The sequence below is a fragment of the Lycium ferocissimum genome, chromosome 4 (assembly GCF_029784015.1).
Source record: "Lycium ferocissimum isolate CSIRO_LF1 chromosome 4, AGI_CSIRO_Lferr_CH_V1, whole genome shotgun sequence".
In the NCBI taxonomy this organism is placed as follows: domain Eukaryota; kingdom Viridiplantae; phylum Streptophyta; class Magnoliopsida; order Solanales; family Solanaceae; genus Lycium; species Lycium ferocissimum.
In genome coordinates, this window is record NC_081345.1 from 29668626 (window position 1) to 29694946 (window position 26321).

General features: G+C 37.8%; 2 protein-coding genes across 2 annotated transcripts; one reads left to right on the plus strand and one right to left on the minus strand.

Moving 5' to 3' along the window:
* The first annotated feature begins 98 nt into the window (after positions 1–98).
* Positions 99–5434, plus strand: LOC132052193 (U-box domain-containing protein 52-like). Its single transcript, XM_059443594.1, has 10 exons — positions 99–676; positions 920–1005; positions 1399–1520; positions 1812–2012; positions 2187–2793; positions 3352–3435; positions 3554–3982; positions 4071–4823; positions 5004–5082; positions 5232–5434. The coding sequence occupies exons 1-9, from the start codon at positions 523–525 to the stop codon at positions 5049–5051; spliced, it is 2484 nt and encodes an 827-aa protein (XP_059299577.1). The 5' UTR covers positions 99–522; the 3' UTR covers positions 5052–5082; positions 5232–5434.
* A 9334-nt stretch (positions 5435–14768) lies between these two features.
* LOC132052194 (glycylpeptide N-tetradecanoyltransferase 1-like) lies at positions 14769–17471 on the minus strand. The gene is made up of 2 exons (XM_059443595.1): positions 17248–17471; positions 14769–16222 (listed from the first exon to the last, which is right to left on the minus strand). The coding sequence occupies exon 2, from the start codon at positions 16195–16197 to the stop codon at positions 14902–14904; it is 1296 nt and encodes a 431-aa protein (XP_059299578.1). The 5' UTR covers positions 16198–16222; positions 17248–17471; the 3' UTR covers positions 14769–14901.
* Positions 17472–26321: the final 8850 nt, after the last annotated feature.

A 26321-nucleotide genomic window follows, 5' to 3' on the forward strand; every position in this document is an offset into this window, starting at 1 on the left:
GGTTGTTGGGAGTCAAAACAGTACATTATGATTTGAAGTATTAGGACTTAATTACCTGAATTGAGAGGTGAAGATTTGAAATTAGCTCCTAAAATGTAGAGCATGGCCCATGTCAAAACCATTCCTTTAGAAATATCATTTTTCATTTTCATATATTTTTTCCCAATCATTTGGAAATATCAATAACAAGAATTTTTCTGTTTTCTTTTGGAGGTGGTGGCTCTCTACGTGCATGCATGGCTGTGTTCCGCCCAATAACGGTGCCAAAACCTAGCCAGTGCTGCTAGTGCTGGTGATCTGGTAGCGGTGGATCTAGAGCGGTTCAATGGGTTCAATAGAATCCATTGCTTCGGCTCAATTCATATGTACATAAGCCAAATAATTAATGCTTGTGTAAATAAATATACACATTATACTCATTCGGAACCTAAGGATTATAAATCCTAGATTCGCCTACACATTACACTCATTGGAACCTAGCTAGGATTATAAATCCTAGATTAACCTGATCATTTGAAAAGCATGACAAAGAATGATAGCACGGTGGCTGTGGCCATAGACAGAGACAAGAAGAGCCAACATGCTGTGCGTTGGGCGGTTGATAACCTCTCTAGAAAGAAGAACGGACAAATCCTCCTTATCCACGTTCATGTCCACCATGAAAATGTCCAGTCCCGTATGTTTTAACATCCTCTATCAATTGAATTCAATCAACGATGCCTCAATTTTAATTGTTTTTAAGGCAGTAATGTGAATTCTGTGTAATAATTTGATTATTTTTACGTAAACTCACTTACAAGAAATTGATTTGAGGAAAAACGTCTTCAAATTTGATGTGTAAATCTAATGTTAACGCCGAGATATTAATTTTTCTTTGTTTGTCACTTTGCATTTATTTTCATCTTTTCATGCATTGCAGATAGCATGGTTGCTAATAGTTCTCCCACAATGGCTGAAATGCAGCAGTTCTTCCTTCCTTATCGTGGAGTTTGTGCTCGAAAAGGGGTAATATATAACCTTGCAATTACCTATTTTTAATCTAATTGGTCTCTTTTAAGTAGTGTTGTTGATATTTCAGTTCAATTTGTGGGATTATGAAGGAATGCCAAAAGGGATAATAGAGAATCTGATGTTTTAAGTAGTAATTGGATTGAAAATTGTTTTGTGTTTGGTTTGATTTTGAGATTTTTCTATTTCTTGAAAGCAATTAGCATGCTATTCTGGATTTTTCGGTATTATATTTAGTTAAAGTCGGAGGAAAAAGTGAATACTGAACAGTGTTCTTCAGATTTTGAGGTGAAAAGATCCACAAATCATGGAAATCACAAGGTTAACAACTTACATGATATTAGAATTTATGCAGTTGTGAGCATTCTGTGATTACTTTGATCATTCCAGATTCAGGCAAAAGAAGTGATTCTCCAGGACACTGACGTTGCACAAGCACTAACCGAGTATATCACTCAAAAGTCCATCACCACCATTGTCCTTGGCGCTTCAACCCGGAATGCCCTAACAAGGTATGAGTAAGTATTAGTTTACATGCCCTTAGTTGTGCCTTGGGAATCCAGAGTATGTTAAGCAGGATACTTAAGCTCCTTTTTTTTTTTTTTCCTAATAAATTTGAGATAGAGCCTAAGAGTGCTTTACCATAAAGCATGGGCTTGTCGAGTAAATGGAGCTCTTAAAAAAAAAATTGACTGAGATTATTTTAGCAGGGTTTGAGCATCAAGTGCTTCCTTGTTTTTTTTTTTTTTTTTTTTTTTTGGGGTACTTAGCAAAGAATTCTAATTCTTGGCTTTCTATGTCAGAGCATTTAAAGTTCAAGATGTGCCTAGCTCTTTATCCAAATCTGTGCCTGAATTCTGCTCAATCTATGCCATATCAAGGGGAAAAGTTCTAAGACTTAAGTCAGCAAGTCAACCTGCAACTCCTAGCAGTAAAGCAAGCTCCGGCCAATCATCTCAAACAGGATCCTCACATGATTCCCCAGTTTCTCAAGCTCTTATTCCGTAAGTCTATTCACAAAATCTCCCCTGGTTGATGAAAATAAGGTCCATCATGGTTCTAAGCTAGCGGATAAGACTCATTTAGATTATTATTCTTTCATGTATGTCTTACACAGGGTATGTTATTGTTGTATGTCTTAACATATTACTTCATGATGTTAATACACAATTTTTCAGCCAGGGGAGTTGGGGAAGTGTTGGGACCTTTGAGTCTATTGATGCTGGCAGCCATAGCATATCTTCTGATAGCAGCAGTGCCTCGGATAGGCATCCTGCAAGCCAGAATACTTCACCCAACTATAGCAGTGCCAGTGAGCACACACCAAAGGCATTGTCCGACAGCCAACCCAGCAGCAGGACTCATTCACCAGATCAATCTGTCAACAATATCAGTGAAGTCTTCAATAAAATTCAACTAATGAGGCAGCCTGGCAGCAAGAATCTTACTCCTATGCCATCGCCGGGCGGTAGTGGTGATTTTGGTGAAGGGGCACCACCAGCAGAGCTTGCTGGAAGTAGTGAAAATACCTCCCAGGATACTGTGAATTCAAATTTGGATATTACTCAAATACTACATGATAAACACCTTGGTAGCCTAATACCTCCGTCCCAGCACCTAAATCTTCGTACCAACACTAAAGAGAATTCATTCTACTCTACATCTGGTTCGAGTAATCTTTCTGGCTCCTCAAATTACCCGTTCTCTGATATGTCCTTTGAGCATTCGGACTCTTCTCACAGTGTTTCAGATGCTTCTAGGTGTTCCATCTCCTCCCAAAATGCAGTAAGTTCAAATATATGCTCCATTGATTTGGCAAAAATGAACCACTAAAAGCTTAAACCTTGATTCACAAACCATTTTGCCTGTTGCAGATCACTTGTTATTACACTATTTACTACATCAGCGAACATCTAAGGCTATTATGTGGCCTACTTTTTTCCTTGTAGGAAATCCACGAGCAACTATTCTGCTAGAACTCTGTCTAAATGGGCATGTACAGCTAGGAGATAGTTGTGCAGTGGACAATCAAGTCACGATACCAATTAAATTTTTAACCTCTTTTCTGTTTTCCTTGGTAATGCTTATCACATTATTAGATAACAGCATCAGTACCCGGTTTGTTTTAAGACAGAAAAACTTCTGTGTTTTTAAAAACTATACCAAAAACCAAATGGCAGTCTAGTTATGGATTGCATTTTATGGCCTATCTATTTTACCCATCGTCTCAAGATAATTAAGTGTCCTTGAGCTTATCTAAAAACTGCATATAGTGTGACCTGGAAGATTGTAGCTAACACAGGTCAACTGTCTAGTCTTTCCTCATATTTACATGCATTGCAGGAAGAGTTGGAGGAGGAAATGAAAAGGCTAAAATTTCAACTGAAGCAAACCCTGAATATGTACAATGAAACTTGTAGACGACAGGTCAGAGTTCGGCAGTCACATATTTTTATCAGCACGTGAATTATTCATTTTCACTGCTACAAATAAATAATCATACATTTAGACAAAAGCCATGCAACTTATTTTCCATCTTTTCAAGGCAAGAGAGATTGATAATTTGAAGTCAAAAGAGGCATGCAACTTAGAAGAAGCCAAGGAGGCTCGAGAGGCTTCAGACGCTATATTGGAAAAGGAGAAGCAGAAGTGCAAAGCTGCTTTAGAAGTAGCGCGGATGGCGCAACACATAGCAGAATTGGAATCTAAGAAGCGAAAGTGTGTGGAAAGGCAATTTCAGCGTGAAGCAGAAGAGAAGAAGAAAGAACAAGCTGCATCTGCCCGCAGTGCAATTTGCTATAGGAAATACTCAACTGATGAAATTGAAGCTGCAACAAATTACTTCTCCACTTCAAAGAAGATTGGTGAAGGTGGATATGGTCCTGTGTACAGAGGCTATCTGGATCACACTGCAGTAGCTATTAAAGTTTTAAGGTCAGACATCACACAGGGGCAAGCACAGTTTCAGCAAGAGGTACCTATCCATGTTTCTGAGCTCACGTAACAGATAAGGCAGATATTTTTGGAAATCCAATACAGTTAGGTGCCTACTTTTATTGCAGATTGAAGTTCTAAGCCGCTTGAGACATCCAAATGTGGTTCTCCTCTTGGGAGCATGTCCGGAGTACGGTTGCCTTGTCTATGAATGTATGGAGAATGGTAGCTTAGAGGATAGGTTGTTCTGCAAGAACAAAAGTCCTCCTATACCATGGCCTGCTCGTTTCAGGATAGCTGCAGAGATTGCTGCTGCTCTTCACTTCTTTCACCGAACAAAACCAGAACCTATCGTGCATCGAGACCTCAAACCTGCTAATATTCTCTTAGATGCTAACTACAGAAGTATGATTAGTGATGTTGGCCTAGCCAGATTGGTTCCAGCATCTGTCTTGGATAGTGTCACTCAGTATCTCATGACATCAGCTGCTGGGACATTTTGCTATATTGACCCAGAATACCAACAGACTGGGATGCTGAATACAAAATCAGACATTTATTCTTTGGGAATCATGTTATTACAAATAATTACAGCAAGGCCTCCAATGGGTTTGACGCACCATGTTGAGAGGTCAATTGAAAAAGGAAACTTTGATGATATACTAGATCCATCAGTGAACGATTGGCCCTTGGAGGAGGCTCTATCCTTTGCTAAATTGGCTCTGAAATGTTGTGAACTCAGGAGGAAGGACAGGCCAGACCTTGGTTCAGTCATATTGCCTGAATTGGAACGACTGAAAAACATTGGATTGGACTACAGACACAGAGGCCGGTTTACTTTATGTCCCTCAAGTTCACAAGAAAACTTAGCAGTGAGTGAGGTATGTTACCTACTCTAAGCTTCATTTTATGTTCAAGGACATTAATATTATTTGCCTTCAATGTGGTCCAGCCCTTCCCCTGACCCGAAGCATAGCGGGAGCATAGTGCATCGGGTTGCCCTTTTTACTCAAATAGAAATTACATGTACTTAAGCTGTTCTATGTCCTTCTATCTATCAGGAAATAAGAAGCAGCATTTCTGACGGTCAATCAGATAAAGCAGCATAACTGCACAGTTCTACTAGTACCTATTGACAAGGTAATGATTACCAGAAGCCTTCACTAGTTGCTTTCAAATAGTTTCTGAGACATTTCCCCCTTCCATAATCCAACCCTGACTGAGGTTGAGGAGTATATACAATGAATTGTTTTCAGATCTGTTAACTTCCCAACTATGATGTCGTTCAGGTGATATCCGCTGGTCTCCACCTCAGTATTCAAGCATATTTTGGCCTCTCCTGACCAGCAAGAATGTGAATACTAAATGTACAGAGATACCATATATAGTCATCACCACATCGTCCCGTTGTAATTTTGGAAACAGGAAAATACTACTATACATTTTGATACCATTGGAATTCTTGTACACAAAACTGATATTCTAATGAAATCTTGTCATTTTTTTTAATCTTGTCAATAAACCTATGGAAAGAGCACCTGAGTGACATACTTTTAGTTTCTCCAGAGCATTAATTACCTTTACGATAGACATGTAAAAACTAAACAAAGCAATTGTGGCAATGAAACTGTATTGCAGCTTTGTAAATGTCAGTACATACATCTGCAGAATTGCTTCCTATTACTTGACTTCAGGAGTTAGAGCAAAGTATTGACTTCTTATTTATGATAACTAAGGTATGAACATGACCACCCTCTGATATTGATGATTAATGTCTTTAGGCATTGGAAGGTCGAAAATCAGAGGCGGAGCCAGGATTCGAAACTTGTGGGTTCGGGATTCTAATTCTTTAAAGTTACTGGGTTCTTAATTAATAATTTGTACATATTTGACAAAAAATTTAATACAAATATATGGTTCGGACAAAAGCTACTGGGTTCGGCCGAACCCACACCCGAAGGGCTGGCTCCGCCCCTGTCGAAAATATAATGCAAACAAGCTATTATATATTCTTGATCCACGATTATAAGAGTTTCAGGAGGTGTTGGAACATTGGCTCAGAAAGACCTTTACCAAACACACTAACTACTTATTATTAGCTTCAACACTTCTATCCAAACAAGTATTTATAAAATCAATTTCAGCACCTAAAATTACTTTTCAGCACTTGATGTGTATCAGCTAACCAAACGGCCTCTACATCTGTGTTTCCTCTCTAAGCACGTTTTCATGTAACTAGTGCAAAATGGATATCCCAAGACAAAAAGTTTTTCTTGCAGGTAAATGATTAGAAAGTTGCAGCTAAAGGATCGTAACGGTGTAAAATCTTAAAGATTACAAAAAAGAAAGATTTAGATACTACGTTCTAAGCAACACAAGTATAACTAGGATCTTACTACAAGTGGTAAGACATACAGGAATCAGGATTAGCAGTGAAGAATTTGCTGAATCGTTAGCAAATCACAGTACCTATGCTTTCGAGAAGTAGAAAGATTTGCATAAATTACTTTGTTCTCAATTAATCTCCTACCTTCGAGATACAAGATAGATGCTTTATTTTTACAATGCATTTGGTGCAACATAAAAAATTTTGGTATATTATACCTGACTAGTTTGAGACTAAAATGAGTTAAATTCCTTATATAGTCAGATAGGTTGACCGACTTAGTCAAGTCACTTTTTTTTTTTTTTTTTTTTTGGTAACAATAAAGTCACTCATTTTATGGGGACTCAGATTAGGATAGAAGACTAGTAGGTAGTTCCACGTATCCCTTCGTATAAGTAGTCACAGTTTTGATCTATAGTCTATTGTCCTTTTATTCTTGCTACTATATGTTGTTTCTTGTACTTCGATTATCTTATTTATCTGTAGTAACTACTGCTTCTTTTTCTCAGACGGCTTTATCATGACTTTTTCGCTTTCATTAGTTTCATTTTCATATTGCTTTGAACCGCTTGTGCTTATCTGACCTTTTCTCGTCATGATTTCTATTGAGCCGAGGGTCTTTCGGAAACAGCCTTTCTATCTTCCGAGATATGGGTAAGGTCTGCATAACTTTACCCTCTCCAGATCCCACATTGTGAGATTTTACTGGGTATGTTGTTGTTGTTGTTGTATAACACATGCTTGACAATGTGTTTTCTTCACCGAAAAAGTAACAAGGCAGCCCTCTAAATTTATATCACTTTATTTTCATGTCATGTAGGCAAAATAAGTAGTCTCTTTCCATTTTTTTGTTTGAAGGAGCTACTTCATTTATATAACATTGTGCTTTTTAATTAAGTAAAATATATATACGATAAAAGATACAACAAATATCATGCACTGGATCAGCCAGCTCTACGGATTTGTTTGTTTCATGATGACCTCTTTTCTCCGTTTAACAATGAACATGGTTACGTGCAAAAACGATAGACATGGTTAGACAGGCAAAAGGATTGATTGGCATTTACAATTAATTTGTTTATGAAAACAAATTTTGGGGGAAAAGCTTTTTGAAATGTACTTTTTCAAAAATAATTGTGTATGAATTGTTTACATGATGATTACAAGGGGATTTTGTTTTCGAAAATGTTCCTTAAGAAGCTTTTCTACTATAAATCACAACCCAAACATTGTATCCATGCCTACCAAGATGCATACGGCTTTGTACATCAATAGCCTGTTTGGTCAAATCTTTGGCAGCCAAATAGACTTTTTTAAATGTTTACTTGACAGGGTTGAGGTGACTGATAAGTTTTTCTTAAAAAAGGAAGCGCTTCTGAGTAATAGTAAAAGCTAGCCTTAAGTCATCTGGCACCCCCTAAATTTGTTCAGAAATTCCACTTAGACACCTCAACTCGGGTTTGTATAGTTGTAAACACCTGCACCATTTCAAATTTGAACCATTTAGACACTTTTTTGACAATTAGCATAAAATATAAAATGTGTGTAATACGGTGACGTGGCAAAATGACTAATTAAATGAGGACATGTGGAAGACGAGTCCAAAAAAATTATTAAAAAAGAATTGAGTAAAAAAAGAAAATTTATTTTTTAAACTTAAACCCCACACGTAACGGGCCGCTACCACCCCTCCATCAGCCGCTACATCACTGCCGTCGCCATCTTCACCCGTCGCCGGCCAAAGCATCTTTCTTCTCCATTTCCATTAATGTCCCCTTTATGTCTTCTTTCCCATTGCAGATCCATTTTTTTGTATCAAATCTGTATTTTTTTCATTGTGTTTCAGATTTGGTGTTTTGTTTGTTTTAGATTTAGACTTGTTAGGAAGACGAGAGAGGGGAGCTGCTATTGGCTGGGTTTGATTCGCTGGTGGGGATTTGGGTGTTTGAGATGATGATGATGTCCGAGAAAGGTAGTTCACGACAGTTTAACATAGAGATCGGTGGTGTAGATGAAGAAAAAGGGTCACAGTACGCCTGAGACGATGGTGGTGCTGGACGAAGTTCCGATGATGATGCTCCGTCAGAAATGCGGCCTGCTTCTATCAAGAAGACGACCCCAATCCCCTCTTTTTTTCTTCTTCTTTTTTGGCCGTGTATCCCTCTAATGCTCCTATCAATCTTCCCTTCAACTAGTTCCTACATTTTTTCCGGCAAAGAAGGTGGCGGAAAGAGTGACAAGAAGAAGACCAAAAAAAAAAAAAAAAAAAAAGGGAAATTGGGCAAAAAAAAACCTCTCACGCGCTTGTGCTGTGTGCATTACACACAGTTTGTCATGTCTGCAAAAAGTGTCTAAGTAGTTCAAGTCCGAAATGGTATAGGTGTTCAATAGGTACAAGCCTGGGTTGAGGTGTCTAAATGGAATCTGTGGACATTTTTAGGAGGCGCCAGATGACGTTAGCCTAAAAGCAATTTTCAGAAACTAAAATAGCTTTTTTCCAGAATTTTTTTTGAGATCATGATTAAGCACAAATTGTTATTCTAATATTGCCAAAAGTGCTTGTTAAAATTGATATGCTCTTCAAAAGTAATTTTAACAGGCTATAAGATGCATTCTGAACAGGATATCTGCTTGTTATCCTACAAGTGCCTTTTTTCCTAATGGAAAGGGAGCACAACTCGGCCGGAACTTGTTTGCTACTCAAAATAGATATAAAATGTTATGAATATGGTTGTCCATTAAGTTATCATAAATAACTTAGCCATTAAGTTTCTTTTGGCCACCACGTGGCTTGGCCACTAAACGTGGAGCCTTTTCTAGATTGGCTTTGCCACCAATCTGATTGTTTCCCTTCTATAAATAGAAGGCTTATTTATAGATTTGGTGTGAGCTAAAAAGGAAGTAATACAATCTTACCTCTCTTTATTATTTCTTCCGCGTACTTACTTTATAGTTTTTATTTTATAACACGTTATCAGCACGAGACTCTGTTATCTCAAGCAAATACTTTAAAAGCCTCGAAGGTATTGATTTTTTTTTTTCTCCTTTACTAATGGCAAATCTTACTAAACGTGAATTTGTAGCCTTAGATATATCTGGCAATAGCTATATGTCTTGGATTCTTGATGCCGAGATTCACCTTAATGCGATGGGTCTGGCAGACACCATCAAAGATAAAAATACGGCATCAAACCAAGACCGTGCCAAGGCAATGATATTCCTCCGCCATCATCTTGATGAGAATTTGAAAATGGAATATCTCACGGTTAAAGATCCTCTTATGTTGTGGAATGATCTGAGAGATAGATATGATCACCTGAAGATGGTCATACTTCCACAAGCACGTTATGATTGGCTCCATTTAAGGCTGCAAGATTTTAAATCTGTTAAGGCATATAATTCTGCAATGTTTAAAATTATTTCTCAGTTGAAATTATGTGGTGAAAATATCACTGATCATGATATGCTGGAGAAAACATTCTCCACTTTTCCCGCCTCGAGTATGCTCCTGCAACGTTAGATGCAGAAATGAAGTTCAAGAAGTATTGTGAACTCATTGCACATCTTTTAATTGCTGAACAACATAACGAATTATTAATGAAAAATCATGAAAGCCGACCATCGGTGCGCCCCCATTCCCTGAAGTGAATGAGGCAAATTTTCGCCATTCTAGGCGTGGAAGTGGTCGTGGCTCCAGTCGTGGTCATGGTCGTGGTCGAGGAAGGAATTTTAATCATGATTCTCGTCTTGCACCAAATAATACCCTTCACCACCAGCAGTGTAAAAGGAAGGATGAAAAGCATGACAATGTGCAAAAGAAAAATTCAGAAAATAAATGCTTCCGATGTGGAGGAAAGGGCACCGGTCACGTACACGTCGTACGCCAAAGCACCTAGTTGAACCGTATCGTGCCTCCCTCAAAAGGTCGAAAAGAATGCCGAAGCAAATTTCATTTCGAAGATAATGTTGAACTCTACGCATCTAGATGTGGCGTATTTCTTTGAACGTACTCGAAGGAAAAATAGATCATCCGATCGGCGATGGATCCGTAATAACTTAGATATTTCATAAATGTCGTTTATATTAGCTAATATGGTTATGTTTTCATAGTTATGTAAATAGAGTGTGTGTAATGCTTTGTTTAATAGTAATGTATGTTATAAAGCGTATGTAATGCTTTGTCTAATCATAATATCTACTTCGATGTTTACTTTGTCTATTCTTTCGTTTTGAAGAATATATGGAAAATCCTCGAACATTATTTGGATCAATGACCAGTCATGAAGATATTTGTGTGATTGATAGTGGAACAACGCATGCTATATTCAAAGATGAGAAATATTTTTCTCACTTGCGTAGAAAAAGGGGAAATATTAATACAATTTCTGGCAATTCGAAATTAATTGAAGGCTCCGGAAGAGCTACTATATTTCTACCTAAGGGGACGAAACTTATTATAGAAGATGCATTATTCTCTTCTAGATCCCCAAGAAACTTGTTGAGTTTCAAAGATATCCGCCGTAATGGGTATCACGTCGAGACATTAAGTGTAACAAATGATGAATATCTTATTATTACAAAGAATGTCTCCGGCCAGAAATATGTTTTGGAGAAATTACCAACTTTGTCTTCTGGCCTGTACTATGCAGAAATTAGTACAATTGAAACGCACTCAATCGTAAACCAGAAGTTTAACGATTCAGGAACTTTTATGCTTTGGCATGACCGGATGGGTCATCCTGGATTGATAATGATGAGACGAATTATTGAAAATTCAAATGGGCATCCACTTAAGAACCTGAAGATTCTTGAAAGCAGTGAATTTTCATGTGTCGCTTGTCATCAGGGCAAATTGATAACCAGGCCATCACCAATGAAAGTTGACGTTGAATCTCCTGCTTTTCTAGAGCGTATACATGGGGATATATGTGGACCTATTCACCCATCTTGTGGGTCATTCAGATATTTTATGGTTCTAATAGATGCGTCTTCGAGGTGGTCTCATGTATGCCTCATATCGTCTCGCAACCTGGCGTTTGCGAAGTTATTGGCACAAATAATACGCTTAAGGGCACAGTTCCCAGATTATCCTATTAAGGCTATACGTCTTGATAATGCTGGAGAATTTACATCCCAAGCTTTTGATGATTATTGTTTATCAGTTGGGATAAAAGTTGAACATCCCGTAGCTCATGCTCATACCCAAAATGGCCTTGCTGAGTCATTTATTAAGCGTTTGCAATTGATAGCAAGACCATTACTTATGAAAACACGGTTGCCTACCACCGTTTGGGGTCATGCTATCTTACACGGCAAGATCCCTTATTCGCCTCGTACCGAGTCATTATAATAAATACTCCCCATCACAATTAGTATTTGGTCATGAACCAAATATTGCTCATCTCCGAATCTTTGGTTGTCTTGTGTATGTGCCGTAGCACCACCACAACGCACTAAGATGGGCCCCAAAGAAGGTTAGGAATATATGTTGGGTTTGAATCACCCTCTATTATTCGCTACCTTGAACCATTAACGGGAGATTTATTCACGCACGATTTGCATTGTCGATTTGATGAAACAAATTTCCCACAATTAGGGGGAGAGAGAAAAGAAGAAACCAAAAGAGAAATTGCGTGGAAAGTTTCATCACTATCTCATTTTGATCTACGTGCCCCTATATGTGAGCAGGAGATCCAAAAGATCATCCACACAGAAAATAGCAAATCAAATGCCGGACGGATTTACCGATTTGAAAAGAATAACTAAGTCGCATATCCTGCCGAGAGAATGTGCCTATTCGAATTGACGTTCCAAAGGGACAATATACTAGTGTCATAGCCTCGATCTCATCCACGCCCGAAGCGTGGTAGGCCATGGGCTCCAAGGATACAAATCTAGAAAAAGAAATACAAACAATGATCGAATGACACTATGAAAGGATCTCATGAAGAGGTTCAAGATCTCGATTAATCTTGATATTCCGAAGAAATCAGCAAACCCGAGACTCCGGTGAGTAAAGAACTATCATTAAGTTTTCGGTGATGAGGTCAATTTGAATCATTCGAAAATTGTGGTGAACAGTGTTTTTGCATATAATGTTGCACTAAATATTATGAAAGGCAGTGAGGATCAGGTACCTCAATCCGTCGAAGAATGTCGACGAAGATATGATTGGCCAAAATGGCAAGAAGCAATTCAATCAGAATTGAATTCACTTGCTAAACGTGAGGTTTTTGGACCTGTAGTCCAAACGCCTAATGGTGTAAAACCAGTTGGCCACAAATGGGTCTTTGTACGGAAAAGAAATGAGAGAAATGAAATTGTACGATACAAAGCACGCCTTGTTGCACAAGGATTCTCTCAAAGACCCGGCATTGACTATGAAGAAACGTATTCACCGATTATGGATGCTATAACATTTCGATACCTTATCGGTTTAGTCCGTATATGAAACCCTTGAAATACATCGATGGATGTGGTTACGACTTATCTTTATGGCTCACTTGATAATGAAATTTATATGAAAATCCACGAAGGATATAAAATGCCGAAGCATTTGGTTTAAAGTCTCGGGAAATGTATTCAATCGGATTACAAAGATCATTATATGGTTTAAAACAATCGGCGCATGTGGTATAATCGCTTAAGTGAGTACTTGATAAATGAAGGATAAACAAATGATGCCATTTGTCCATGTGTTTTTATTAAGAAAACAAAATCGGGTTCATTATACTTATTTGTTTATGTTGATGACATAAATCTCATGGAACTCCAAGAGCTCCAAAAAGGCGATTGAATATTTGAAGGAAGAATTTGAGATGAAAGATCTCGGAAAGACAAAACTCGTCTTGGTCCTGCAAATTGAACACTTCACAAAAGGGATCTTTATCCATCAATCGCTTTATATAGAGAAAGTTTTAAAACGGTTTTACATGGACAATGCGCATCCTTTAAGTACTCCTATGGTTGTTCGCTCACCAAGTGAGCAAAGATCCATTCCGACCTCAGGAAGAAAACGAAGAGCTACTTGGGCCTGAAGTACCATATCTTAGTGCAATAGGTGCACTTATGTATCTTGCTAATGCTACAAGACCTGACATAGCATTTTCTGTTAATTTGCTAGCAAGATATAGCTCTTCTCCTACACGGAGGCATTGGAACGGATTAAGCATATATTGCGATATACGAAGGAACTAGCGATATGGGTCCGTTTTATACTAACAAAGGTAGTACGAATCTTGTTGGTTATGCGGATACGAGTTATTTATCTGATCCACATAAAGCTCGATCTCAAACAGGCTATCTGTTTACATACGGAGGTACTGCTATATCATGGCGATCGACAAAGCAGTCCATTGTTGCTACTTCTTCAAATCATGCTGAGATAATCGCTATTCATGAAGCAAGTAGAGAATGTGTGTGGTTGAGATCAGTGATACATTTCATCAGAGAAAGATGTGGCTTGAAGTGTGATACAAAAATACCCACAGTATTATATGAAGACAATGCTGCATGCATAACTCAACTAAAAGGGGGCTTCATAAAAGGAGATAGAACGAAGCACATTTCACCAAAGTTATTCTTCACACATGATCTTCAGAAAAATGGTGATATTGATGTACAACAAATCCGTTCAAGTGACAATCCTGCAGATTTGTTCACCAAAGCTTTGCCAACTTCAACTCTTGAGAAGATGATATTCAAGATTGGAATGCGAAGACTCCAACATCTGAATCGTGGTCTTGATCAGGGGGAGTAGAATACGCGCTGCACTCTTTTTCCCTATGCCAAGGTTTTGTCCCATTGGGTTTTCTTGGCAAGGTTTTTAATGAGGTAGCCCTCAAAGCGTATTACTAGATATGTGTACTCTTTTTCCTTCATTAAGGCTTTTTCCCATAGGGTTTTTCCTAATAAGATTTTAATGAGGCACATCATCTAATTAATGGACATCCAAGGGGGAGTGTTATGAATATGATTGTCCATTAAGTTATCATAAATAACTTAGCCATTAAGTTTCTTTTGGCCACCACGTGGCTTGGCCACTAAACGTGGAGCCTTTTCTAGATTGGCTTTGCCACCAATCTGATTGTTTCCCTTCTATAAATAGAAGGCTTATTTATAGATTTGGTGTGAGCTAAAAAGGAAGTAATACAACCTTACCTCTCTTTATTATTTCTTCCGCGTACTTACTTTATAGTTTTTATTTTATAACATAAAACACTTTCTTTTTTTCTTGGGTCTATTTCACGGCATAAAAGAGCCTGCCAGGTTCCTGTTATATGATTCCAGCAATCTGACTATGATGCCAATGGGAACAAGTCAAGCATAGAAAAGATTTTGGAGTTGTGCAAAAGATGAAAATTAACAAGAAATAAGGTAATGAAAGCTATGGAAGATCACTCATCATAAAGTACAAATAAATTAAGCGCAAAAACTATGATCAGAGGTTTCACACTGGCGCCTATTCATGGATGCAAAAAGTTTAACTGGGCAATTAAGGGGGCCCTAATACGAGACCGAGCACACATTAAATAAACTGCTTCCAAGGCAGGCAATAATCTCCCGAGCACAAACTACAACAGTACCAGCCCAAGTTCTGATGGTCTTAAAACATGATTTATTCGATAGTTGTAGAGATAGTAGTGGAGTTTCCCATCACCGGGGCCAAACTTTAGTTCCTTCAAGAAAGTCTCATTATGCATAACATCTAGGGCGTTGAAAACGTCAAAATCCTTTATCTTTGCCACAATGAGAGCATCATTCATCAGCTGAATCCATGGAGTTTTAGTGGAAACATTGTAATAAGAATACGCAGCCTTCAGAGTGGAATAATTCTGATTACCAAGAATTGATGAAGGGAGGGTGTAAAAACTACAGAAGTCGGTGATTTCATGAGTCTCGGGGCTTTCAACCAGATAGCTGTCAACAACACCCTCCTTTGGCAGAAGCCAGTGCTCCACGTCATTTTCATCAAAATCAGGTGCAACTACAAACTGCTTCAAGTAATTCCTAAGCAGCCGAGTAACAGCAGGAACATCATGAGGCTCCATCTTTCTGAAACCAGGTGTGACAGTGTGATCAGGTAACTTGTAAAGCTTCATTGTGCGGCTCATTGTCATCCTCGGGCCAAGCCTAGAAAACCCGACATCGATAAGCTTTTTTGGATTCAAAGATCTATGCCAATATTGACATGTTGATACAGGTGTCGGAAGGACCACCCCAGCTGTATAAGCCGCTTGCCAAATGTTTTCCAAGTGAACTCTCCTCGTGACCTCCTTTATCATGACAGGAGCAAGTCTTTTTGATCTAAGCTTCTTATGAACACAAAGAAAGTTGATCTCCGCCATAACAACTACAGTATCTCTAGCGCGTATCCTTGCAGGTACCCCTGTGATAAAAGCAACCATTTTTTTCGAGGTCTTCACTCTGACTCCAATATGCCAGCTCTTATAGTAACCTGGAGGATGTAGTGCCCATCGAAGGAACTCCTTGGAGTAATTGAATCTAAACATGTTCTCATCATCTTCAACATAATTGTTTGTTAGCAGAACATAGACCTCATTACACGTATCTTCTGAGTCCAAATCACAGGTAGTCCACTCATATGGACCAGGAAGATTGTATGGCTCCTGTTTAACTTCAGATAAAGGTGTTGGGGGTTCAATAGGACCTTCAGGCAAGCTTGAAACTCCAAGATCCTTAAACTGGCCCACTGGTTGGGTCTCCCAAAACTTATGCCTCTTTGCCAGTGACAGAGATTCTTGCACTTGTCGTGCTAAGGAATCAATTACCTCCTTACCGCTCTCTGATGATAAGTTATTATCAGAAGTGAGGTTATGGTTCTCAGTTGCCTTACTGTCATCAGCCATGTTACCGACTTCGCTATATTATTTTCTGCCATAACGTCATAAATTAAAAATCCATCACTAAGTTATATAACACGTAAGCAACATGGAGAACATATTAAAAAATATAGAAGAGATTCACAGCACACATGCGGGAAGAGTCCATAAGCTTTAAAAAGGTCCACAACCAAAGGCGTATCTGGGATTTTAAGTTTGTAAAATGAAGAGTACCACTGCACCAACTACTTCTTTGAGAGATGGGTTCAGACCTACTATATACTCCATCCGTCCCAATTTAAGTGTCTTATTTGCCTTTTTGGTCTGTCCCAAAAAGGATGTCTCTTTCTATATTTAGTAAGTTTTCCAATTCCAACACTCTAAATGGAAAGTGTACAACCACAAGATTTAAAGAACTATACACATCTTTAATTTAAGACCACAAGATTCAAAGTCTCCCTTTGTTTCTTAAACTCCGTGCCCAGTTAAACTCTGGCACTTATGAGTGTGTAATAATTTCAATACGTATACAGTCTGAGCTGAAGGCAGCGAGTATGCCCAAGCTCGCAGCATGCTGTATTTGCTAGTATTAGAGATGGATAAAACACATCCTAACAAACGCGATTTGAGTTCTACACGTTCCATGTGAGTTTGCAGACAAATGAATGAACCTATCGAAATGTCATACTAATGGATGCATGTATTAACTATAACATCAAATCAAATTTGAGGCTTCCTCAAGAATCTGAGAGTAAAATGAGCTCAATTATCACTGTTGATGAGAACAGCAAGCTGAATTCCACATTGTCAATGGAAGCCTGATCAAGCATTAAATTTTCACTATTTTTCCCCACTTACGCAATCCAATAGCAAAACATTGAAAACTAAAAAAAGAAATCAAATCGCTCACTCTAACAAACAGTGATTCAAACTTGAGGTGTGAAACAGTAGCAAACATTCAGTTCCAGAAGATCTATCTAAATCATAATAAACCAATTTATCCAAAAACACAAAACAAAAGGAAAAAAAAAAAAAAGGATCAATGGTAAAATATAGAAAGAAATTGAAAAATCAAACCTTGCGAATTGCAGTATAGTATGAAGATCTCGATCTATAGAGAGAGAGAGACTCTATATTTTTTTGCAATCACTATAGAGAGAGCAAAGAATATTGTTTGCAGTATAGTATGAAGATGTTCTTTGCACTATAAAGAGAGCAAAGAATGTTCTTTGCACTATAGAGAGCAAAGAATATTGTTTAGGTTTGCTTTTGCTAGAGAGAGAGAGAGACTTCGCTAAGCATTGGAACCAACGAAGGAATATGAACTGTCAATGGGCCTCGAATATCTTATTTCCTATTGGGCTTTGTCCAATATTCCACATCATTTTTTTGCGCGGATTGTCCTCCTTTTGGGCTGGTCTTTAAATTTTGGCCCTCATATTTGTGGTCTTTAAATTTTGTCCCTCATATTTGTGTTCTTTAAGTTTTGCCCGTCGCTTGAAAAGGTGAGAGAATACCTGAGGTTCTGGGTTCAAACCCCCGCTCAGGCATAAAATAAAAAAATAATTTCGCAAGGCAAAGCAAGGCAAGGCTGGGGGGCGTGTATGCAGGATCCAGCATATACTCCTTAAGGAAAAACTTAAGATATGTCGGATCCAGCATAACTAAAAGTCTGCCCCATAAGGCAAAACTTTTCCTTAAGGTATAGTTTAGTTATGTCTTGTGGGGCAGACTTTTAGTTAAGGCATAACCAAAAATATGGCCCATAAGGCAGAACTTTTCCTTAAGGCATAGACTTTGCCTTATAAGGCAAACTTTGAGATATGTCTTAAGGAAAAGTTTCACTTTATGGGGCATACTTTTAGTTATGTCTTATGGGGCACACTTTTAGTTAGGGCATAACTAAAAGTATGCCCCATAAGGCAAAACTTTTCCTTAAGGCATAACTAAAAGTTTGCCTTGAAAAGTAAAAAAAAAAAAAAAAAAATATATGCCTCAAGGCAAAGTCTGCACAAGGGGGCAGAGCGAAATTCACACTCTGCCTTGCAATTTTTTTTTAAATTTTTTACTGAGCGGGGGTTCGAACCCAGAACACATGAGTTTTAGGCGAAGGGCAAAACTTAAAGACCAGCAATTTGAGGGGCAAAATTTAAAGACCACCCCAAAAGAAGGGCAATTCGACCTTGGACTTGATATACCTGGACTCCGCTATGTTGTTCTTCATTCATTTCAAACACAATACCCCATCCAAATATAAATAAGGTAAATAATACGAAACTAGATATCGGGTAAATGAAGAATTGAAATGAGCGTGACGTTATTATAATAAGAAAATTGATATGTAAGACTAAATTCAATCTCAAAAACTAGCTTAAGTGGTGAGAAATACCCAAGACTTCAATTTCCCTTCCACTATCAACGTGAGACTTCAATAATACATGCTTGTGCTTATTTTTCAAGGAATTTTAAAAAATTACCTTATGAAAATAGGTACAGATATATTTTAATGTGTATATATTACTCTTATATGTTGAATCCCTTTAATACTTTTGTATGTTTATTTCTTTATATTTTGACTTTCTTTAATTGATACAATAACGGATACCCGGAAACGAGAAATTAAGAAGATAAACAAAAGAAAAAAGAAAAGATAGATAGATTGACACAAAAATAGGCACAATTAGGCAAGCAATACTCTAGATTAGTTAAGACCTCCTAATTACACAATATTAAGCACCTAATCTCTTAGGATGACCTCGAGTGGAATTGAATTCCCAAGCAACCAATCCTCTCAACAACAAGAATCAATAAGAGCTTAATTCCATAAGCCTCTCACAAGTTTCTGTCTCTTGAGATAACCCTATAACACTCAATATATTCATCAATTCATCAAAAAGCTCCTAAATGAAATGTTTGAGCTACTATTTATACTAAGCCAATAAAGATAAAAACTATATTATTACATAAATGCCCTTAACGAGACAAGGGTCTTGTTTGGCTAGCCTTGTGGAGATGAAAGTCTTGAATTTAGGAAGTGGCCTCTTTTGCAATCATATCCTTCCTTTACTCATTTAGCCACTTCGATGCTCTTTCATCTCCAATCCTGTAACATCCTGTAAACCTGATTTAGGTGTGTATGTGTAAAAACTAGTTTTAAGATTATATTTTAGCTATAGAATCCATTCGGGATGTATTTGGGGGCTAAGCAGTAGCTTTGAAGTCAAACCAAATAGTGAAGTTCGTAAGAGTTCTCAAGCTCGCCTAAATTTAAATAGCTCTGACTTCTAAGCTAGTTTCGTGAAAATAAGTTGGGAATTTGGAAAACTTCCTCAATGAAAGTTGTAGGTCTTCGAAATACCTTTCCAACGGTAGGTCGCCTAGATCCAACAGAGCTCTGTGCTAGGAGTTATACCCATTTTACTGAACATCATCTGTGCAGTATAAAATTAGGCGTGCACGGCGCCTCGGGCGATGGCCTAGGCTAAATTTTTAGGAAACTCAAAATTTTGATACCGTCGAAATAGATACACCGTGTGTGCCGCCCTGGGCGAAGTACGAGGCCATTTTATTCTTGAAGTGATTTTTTCCGAATTTTATAAAAGCCTAACTTCGTTATATTCATTCCCACTTCGTTTTGGCCGACTTTTTGAGAGGAAACAACCCTAGGGTTTTCCCAAAACATATAAGGTAAGTTCTTGATCAATTCCCATCATTACTTCATCAATCTAATATCAAATTAACCTTATTTCATCTCTCCAAACCCTAGATTCTTGAAAACTCTGTAGAACTTCGTCTAAAAGGTATGAACTTTGGTTTCTCTAATTTAATTAATGACTTTTAGGCTAATGTAGATTATACTACGCGATTGGAATCCACTAATGATTCACATGAGGTTCAAGAACACGTTTATAGGCTTAGAAAAGCCCTAGTTTTTTGAAACATAAAGAGAGTTCGTAGAAACGAATAAAGCTTTAATGTTTCTCATCTAAATCCATTGTAGATTGATTGTTGAACCTTGGAAATTTCGTTTTGCTAGCTTTTAGAGGGATTTGAGGTATGTCTTTTTTTTGAAAACCTTCTTTGATGTATGTCTCTTTTTAAAAATCCTTTTTGACTATAATGGTGATTTGTATGTCTATTTTTTTTAACATACTCTTTCAAACGGCTTTTATGAACTCTTTGGTTGTGGTTTGTGTGCATGAGGGACAAGCCCATATTAAACCTTGTTTGTACTATATTATATATACACGTATTCATGATTGTTTGCCTCTCTAAAGGATGATTAAAAATTTAGATATAAGGCTTTGATATCCGAACTCGAATTAACCCATAAGGGATGTTTAAACTTGATAATTGAAAAGCTTGACTATCTCACGTGAATGCTCTATAATGGATTGTGTTGAACTTGATACTTGTTTAAAGAAGTGAATCCGGTTTCAAAGATTGAAATGATTTGATGTACCCCTATATAATGGGATGATGAACATAATCCTTAACGAAAAATGAGATTATCATGATATGACTTGTGATTCGGCTCTCATGCCATGATTTGAGATTTGGCTTCTATGCTATCATTGTGGTTCAACTGCTTTACTATGATTCTCTGTTATTTGTGTTTGGCCTAGCTACTCGGGAGAAAGGGTAGTCATTATGGATCCTAGTGGGGTTTGCCTAGCCATTCGGGAGGAAGAGCGGCCATCGAGGGTTCATAAACCTGATGTGGTTTTTCCGAGATATTCGGGAGGAAGGATAGCCTTCGAGGGTGACAACCCCGATGTGGTGCTACTAAGCTGGTTTAGGGAACCTTAAATGGTCATCCCTTCGGTATATTGATTTGGGCCTGTATTGGCATGTGTTGCTTTGATTTGTTGTAAGTGGCTTGATGATAATGAACTCGTTCGCCTGTGAGTGGCTTGTTGATGATATTGATCTCGAGTTGAAAAGGCTCAAATGGTAATAAACGGTATATTGAATCGAAAAAGATATATACTTGTCTTGATGTTGTTCTATTGATGATTTTGAATTGTACGATTGATCTTTTCTTTGATTTGCATTATTCTATTGGAACAGTTTTCACTAATCATTATTATATTATTTTGTTATATTACTTATTGTCCCCGAGAAACTCATTGAGTACTCAGTACTCAAGCATACCATTGTTGTTTTTTATGGTATTTTAGGTAACGAAAGCGTTATACAGATAGATCTCGCTGGGATTAGAGATTAGTCGCCTTCCGTACTTTTGGTAAGTCCACACCTTCATTCGTGGGACACCCTCTATTTTACTTATTGCTTTTAGTTTTCGGGCTGCATCCCGAAGTTAGAATATTATTTATGTCTCTTAGAAGCTCCATAGATTGTTGTCAGATTGTGGGTAGTGTCGTGGAGTTTCGTATGACTCGTTGGGACATTTTGCCACATTTATTAATTAAGTATTTGATTTGACTTCCGCTGAGTTATCTATAAGTATGATCGTTCTTTTATACAATTTATTAATGACTGGTTTTGGTTTATTAAAGATTATCGAAAGAGACTAGACGTTTATTGATTTTATAAGGTGCTTCTAGTGTTGTTCATAGCATCGGATGCCTGTTACGCCTAGGGTGTTTTTTGGGGCGTGGCAAATCCGTCCTCCTATGCTATCATCCATACTTGGAATCTCCGGGACGGTTCTCTACATTTCCTTGAGGCAACTCGGCTTGCATCATTCTCCCCTTCTTGAAAAGGATTCGTCCTCGAATCTATACCTTGCAAACCCATAAAAAGGACAAACAAAAACCAAGTCCTCAAAGAATGAGGGTTAGTGTAAGAGTGGACCAACCTACCACCATGCCAATTAAGCACAAATTTGTAATATAGCCAAGTATCAACCATCTTCATGAAGAATAAGCTCTCAGTAGAGCACCAAGGACTTGGCTATCCCAAAGATCAAGAAATGAGGATATTCTAAAAGAGCCAATGGTTTCAAGATACCAAGCTGAAAAGGTCACATTGGTTCCAGGAAACATGAAGTACAAATGATCCTCTAATTCCAAACTAAACCAATCACCCAAATTAAAAACCTCACCGGGGTCAAAAGGGAAAGATACCCACATGTCACGGTCAAGGCAACAACTAAGCACCCCAATAGGACCCCGCCCTACATAAGATGCACTCCCAAAAAGATCATGAATGTCATCATATGCAAAAAAATAATAAAGAAAGGTATCACGCAAAACAACTTCATCTATGGTGTCCTCAAATGTAGCCTTACTATTAGGTTCAAGAACAAGATCTAGCATGCTACTTCAATTTTGAACACACAAAGAAGAAGTAACAATTTCGAAACAAGTATCCCCTTCCTTTTCAAAACACTCCTTCCCCCTAAATGTATCATCATTCCATAAGGGAAGATCTCCATCATAGGGAAGAGCGTCATCATTCCATAGTGGATTTTTAAATACCATGTAGCCCCTAAAAATGGCTACACTTTCAACATTACAATACATTCCACTAGGCACTTCACTTCCATTAGTCATGTTATCATCAAATAAGACATTATCTTTAATGAAAGAGTAATCCATGAACAATGAGGAATCAAAACTTGCAATTACATTCTCACAAAGATAAATGTCATCTTTCAAAGTACTTTCATTCACATGACTATCCACTGGACACACATCACCATTACAATCTTGAGTCTTATCACATGACACTAAAGCAAGATCAAGAGACTCATTTTGACATGAAACAAACAAAGGCGAGGTGTCATATTCTTTCGAATGACCAACTACATCAACATCATCACTAACTCAAGGCTCATTAAGCACAAAACAAGATTCCTCAACTAATGAATTATCATTACAAGCAAGTTGATCAACACAATTATCAACACTGGTTGGTAGTATGTCAAGCTCATAAGATTTACTAACATGATGACTACATGACAATGTACTACCATTCAATTTACAAGTGTCAACACTAGGTGGACACAAATCGATCTTGCAAGAAGAATCAATTTGGTCATCAAAAGGATCAACTAGTGTATGAGCACTTCCATTTGATAATGCACTATCATTCAAATCACAAGTGTCAACACTAGGTGGACACAAATCGACCTTGCAAGAAAGACCAAGTTGGTCATCAATAGGATCAACTAGTGTAAGAGCACTATTGATAATGACATTATCAACACATGACAATGGATCATGATACCCAAAACAATGCAAGAAATTACTAAGTTCACAAAAAGATAATCCTTCATTTACACTTAAGTTTTCATTATGCATGATCACGTCACTTGGAGTGTTAAGATTAGGCATTTTACCTTGTAGTCCATTTGAAAGGTTCTTCTCACCTTGATTGATCTCAGCTTGTTCCTTCAAGAATGGTAGCTCTTCACATGAAGACTTCTTTAGCAATTTATTTCTTTGAGTACCTACAAAAGAGTCTTTAAAACAAGATGAAGGAGTGGAAAGGTTAGAATGATTTTATGGCAACTCTCTCACATCACTCAGCACATCCTCTCCTTTTTCCACTCGTGAGTTGCCACTTTACACTCTCTTACTCCTCTCTATCTTTCCCATCGTCTCATCTAGGTTATCCACTAGGTTTTTCAATTTTATTACCATAGCCATCACATCACCAAGTGTAGGTCCCCCGGTGAGAACTTGAGTTTCCTTCACCGTCGTCAACGTACCTGCTTAAGAACACTTAAAAAAAAGCAAACAACATTAGTAGTATAGGAATCTCACCACACTCGTATTTACACTCTTTTATGCTTGGCTAGCACCACTCAAATGAACTCACACTCTCTTGCCTTTTACTACTCAATTAGACTGGCCGATGTTGATTCTTATTTAGATCCGGTGGTTCGCAAGGTGCACAATTGCTACTTGAGGTCGGAATGAAGAACAGACGACTCGATACAAACTAACGAACTTGAGCCGGGAAATTAACAATGAAGTAAAAAACGAAGAAAAGCACGAAAGAAAATAAACGGACACAAGAACTAATTATCTACTAAGTAAGGACAATTACTTAAATTAATTAGCTAAGAAAAAGAATTATCAATTACCTAGAGAAACCTAGAAACGAAGAAGAGATAATACCGGGGTGAAGAACAAACTTGCAATGAAATTTCGGGAAAATGCGGCTAGAATCAGGGTTTGAGACTTCACATATGTGTTGTTCATGGCATGAAATGCTACCCTGCAAAGGGCCGAAGCAGGCCCACAAGAGGAAGCATAAAATGCATTTGAGGAGTGTATTTTATGGTCCGTATTTTTTTGTGGTTGAAATCTACGGTTGGGACTTGTATAATATACGGACCGTATTTTTTTTATGGTTCGTCAATTGGAACCATAAATTGGGAACAGTAGCTTGAACTTTGCACCTCCAAATCACGGTTGAACCTTAAAATTTTATACGGACCGTATCCTATCTACAGACCGTATATGGTGTCCGTAGATTAGCAATAGTATCTTCAATTCTTGTGTACACTTTCTACGGTCGGCTTCACTTGTGATTGTACAGTCCGTAGTTTATTTACGGACACTATAAGGGACCCGTAGAATGGTTTCCATTGATGACGTCGCGTACGTAATTCTTAGATCTTGGGTTGAATTTCTGACTTTTGTTGACTTAATGGACCAACTCAACCTAGGATCTTTCTAATTTGGGGCTAGAAAACACTTTTCCAAAACTTGGGTGTAAAATTTTAGATCTAACTTGCCCTTTTGGTGTCTTTTTCACTATGAAGATTTGAAGATGCCCAAGAACAATTCAAATTTCCAACTACTTCAATCCCAACTTGTTTGGTTCCCAAATTTCGGATTTAGGTTCCCCTCAACAAGGAGAATAAAGCCCATTAGGAATTGAAGTCAATTGCACCCTAAATCACCAAGACTCACCAACTTGTTCTTCAAGTTTCACGAGCTTCAAATTTCAAAAGGCAAAACACATAAACAAGGCCTTTAACTTGGCGCGAGCTGGCAACTATGACCTTAAACTTTGCTAGTGCACAAGTAGGCACTTAAACTTGCCAAAAGTCGAACATGTAAACACAAATGCTGACGTGGCACATAATTTTGTTCAGTGTTATGTCACTGCCACATCAGCGTCACGTCAGCATATGTGTTTATATGTTCGACTTTTGGCAAGTTTAAGTGCCTACTTGTGCACTAGCAAAGTTTAAGGTCATAGTTGCCAACTCGCGCCAAGTTAAAGGGCTTGTTTATGTATTGTGCCATTCCAAAAATGTTGGATTCTTCAAATTAACTCCAAATCTTCCCAAATTTTGGATTCAAGTTCCCTTCCACTAGAAGAACAAAGCCCACTAAGTTTCAAGCTCCAATTTCACCCAAATCATCAAGACCCCAACTCAAGTTCTTCAAAACTTCAAAACCCAATAATGGTAGAAATCAAACCGCAACTCGAATTTGACTCAAATTAAAGATCTAGAACCTAAGAACTCTAAGGAACTTGAACCTAACACTAGAATCAATAACAAAACAAGGAATCAAACGAATTTTTGGATAGATTTTTTTTTTCAGAATCAAAACCCAATACTAGATTTGCCAGGGCAAATCTATTAGTGGCTCTGATACCAATTGATACAATAACGGATACGCGGAAACGAGAAATTAAAAAGATAAACAAAAGAAAAAAGAAAAGATAGATACATTGACACAAAAATTGGCACAATTAGGCAACCAAAACTCTATATTAGTTAAGACCTCCTAATTACATACAATTAAGTACCTAAGAAATAAGTACCTAATGTCTTAGGATGACCTCAAGGGAATTGAATTCCCAAGCAACCAATCATCTCAACAACAACAATCAACAAGAGCTTAATTCCATAAGCCTCTCACAAGTTTCTCTCTCTAGAGATAATCCTATAACACTCAATATATTCATCAATTCATCAAAAAGCTCCAAAATGAAATGTTTGAACTACTATTTATGCTAAGCCAATAAAGAAGACAACTACATTATTACATAAATGCCCTTAATGAGACAAGGGCCTTGTTTGGCTAGCCTTGTGGAGATGAAAGTCTTGAATTTAGGAAGTGGCCTCTTTTGCAATCATATCCTTCCTTTACTCATTTAGCCACTTCGATGCTCTTCCATCTCCAATCCGTCCTCCTATGCTATCATCCACACTTGGA

Excerpts from the sequence above, each read along its gene's own strand:
- LOC132052194 (XM_059443595.1), bottom strand. The coding sequence starts at position 16,197 with ATGGCTGATGACAGTAAGGCAACTGAGAACCATAACCTCACTTCTGAT.
- LOC132052193 (XM_059443594.1), top strand. The coding sequence starts at position 523 with ATGACAAAGAATGATAGCACGGTGGCTGTGGCCATAGACAGAGACAAG. Across the intron at positions 677-919 it reads CCATGAAAATGTCCAGTCCC|ATAGCATGGTTGCTAATAGT; the intron begins GTATGTTTTAAC and ends CATGCATTGCAG. Across the intron at positions 2,794-3,351 it reads CCATCTCCTCCCAAAATGCA|GAAGAGTTGGAGGAGGAAAT; the intron begins GTAAGTTCAAAT and ends CATGCATTGCAG.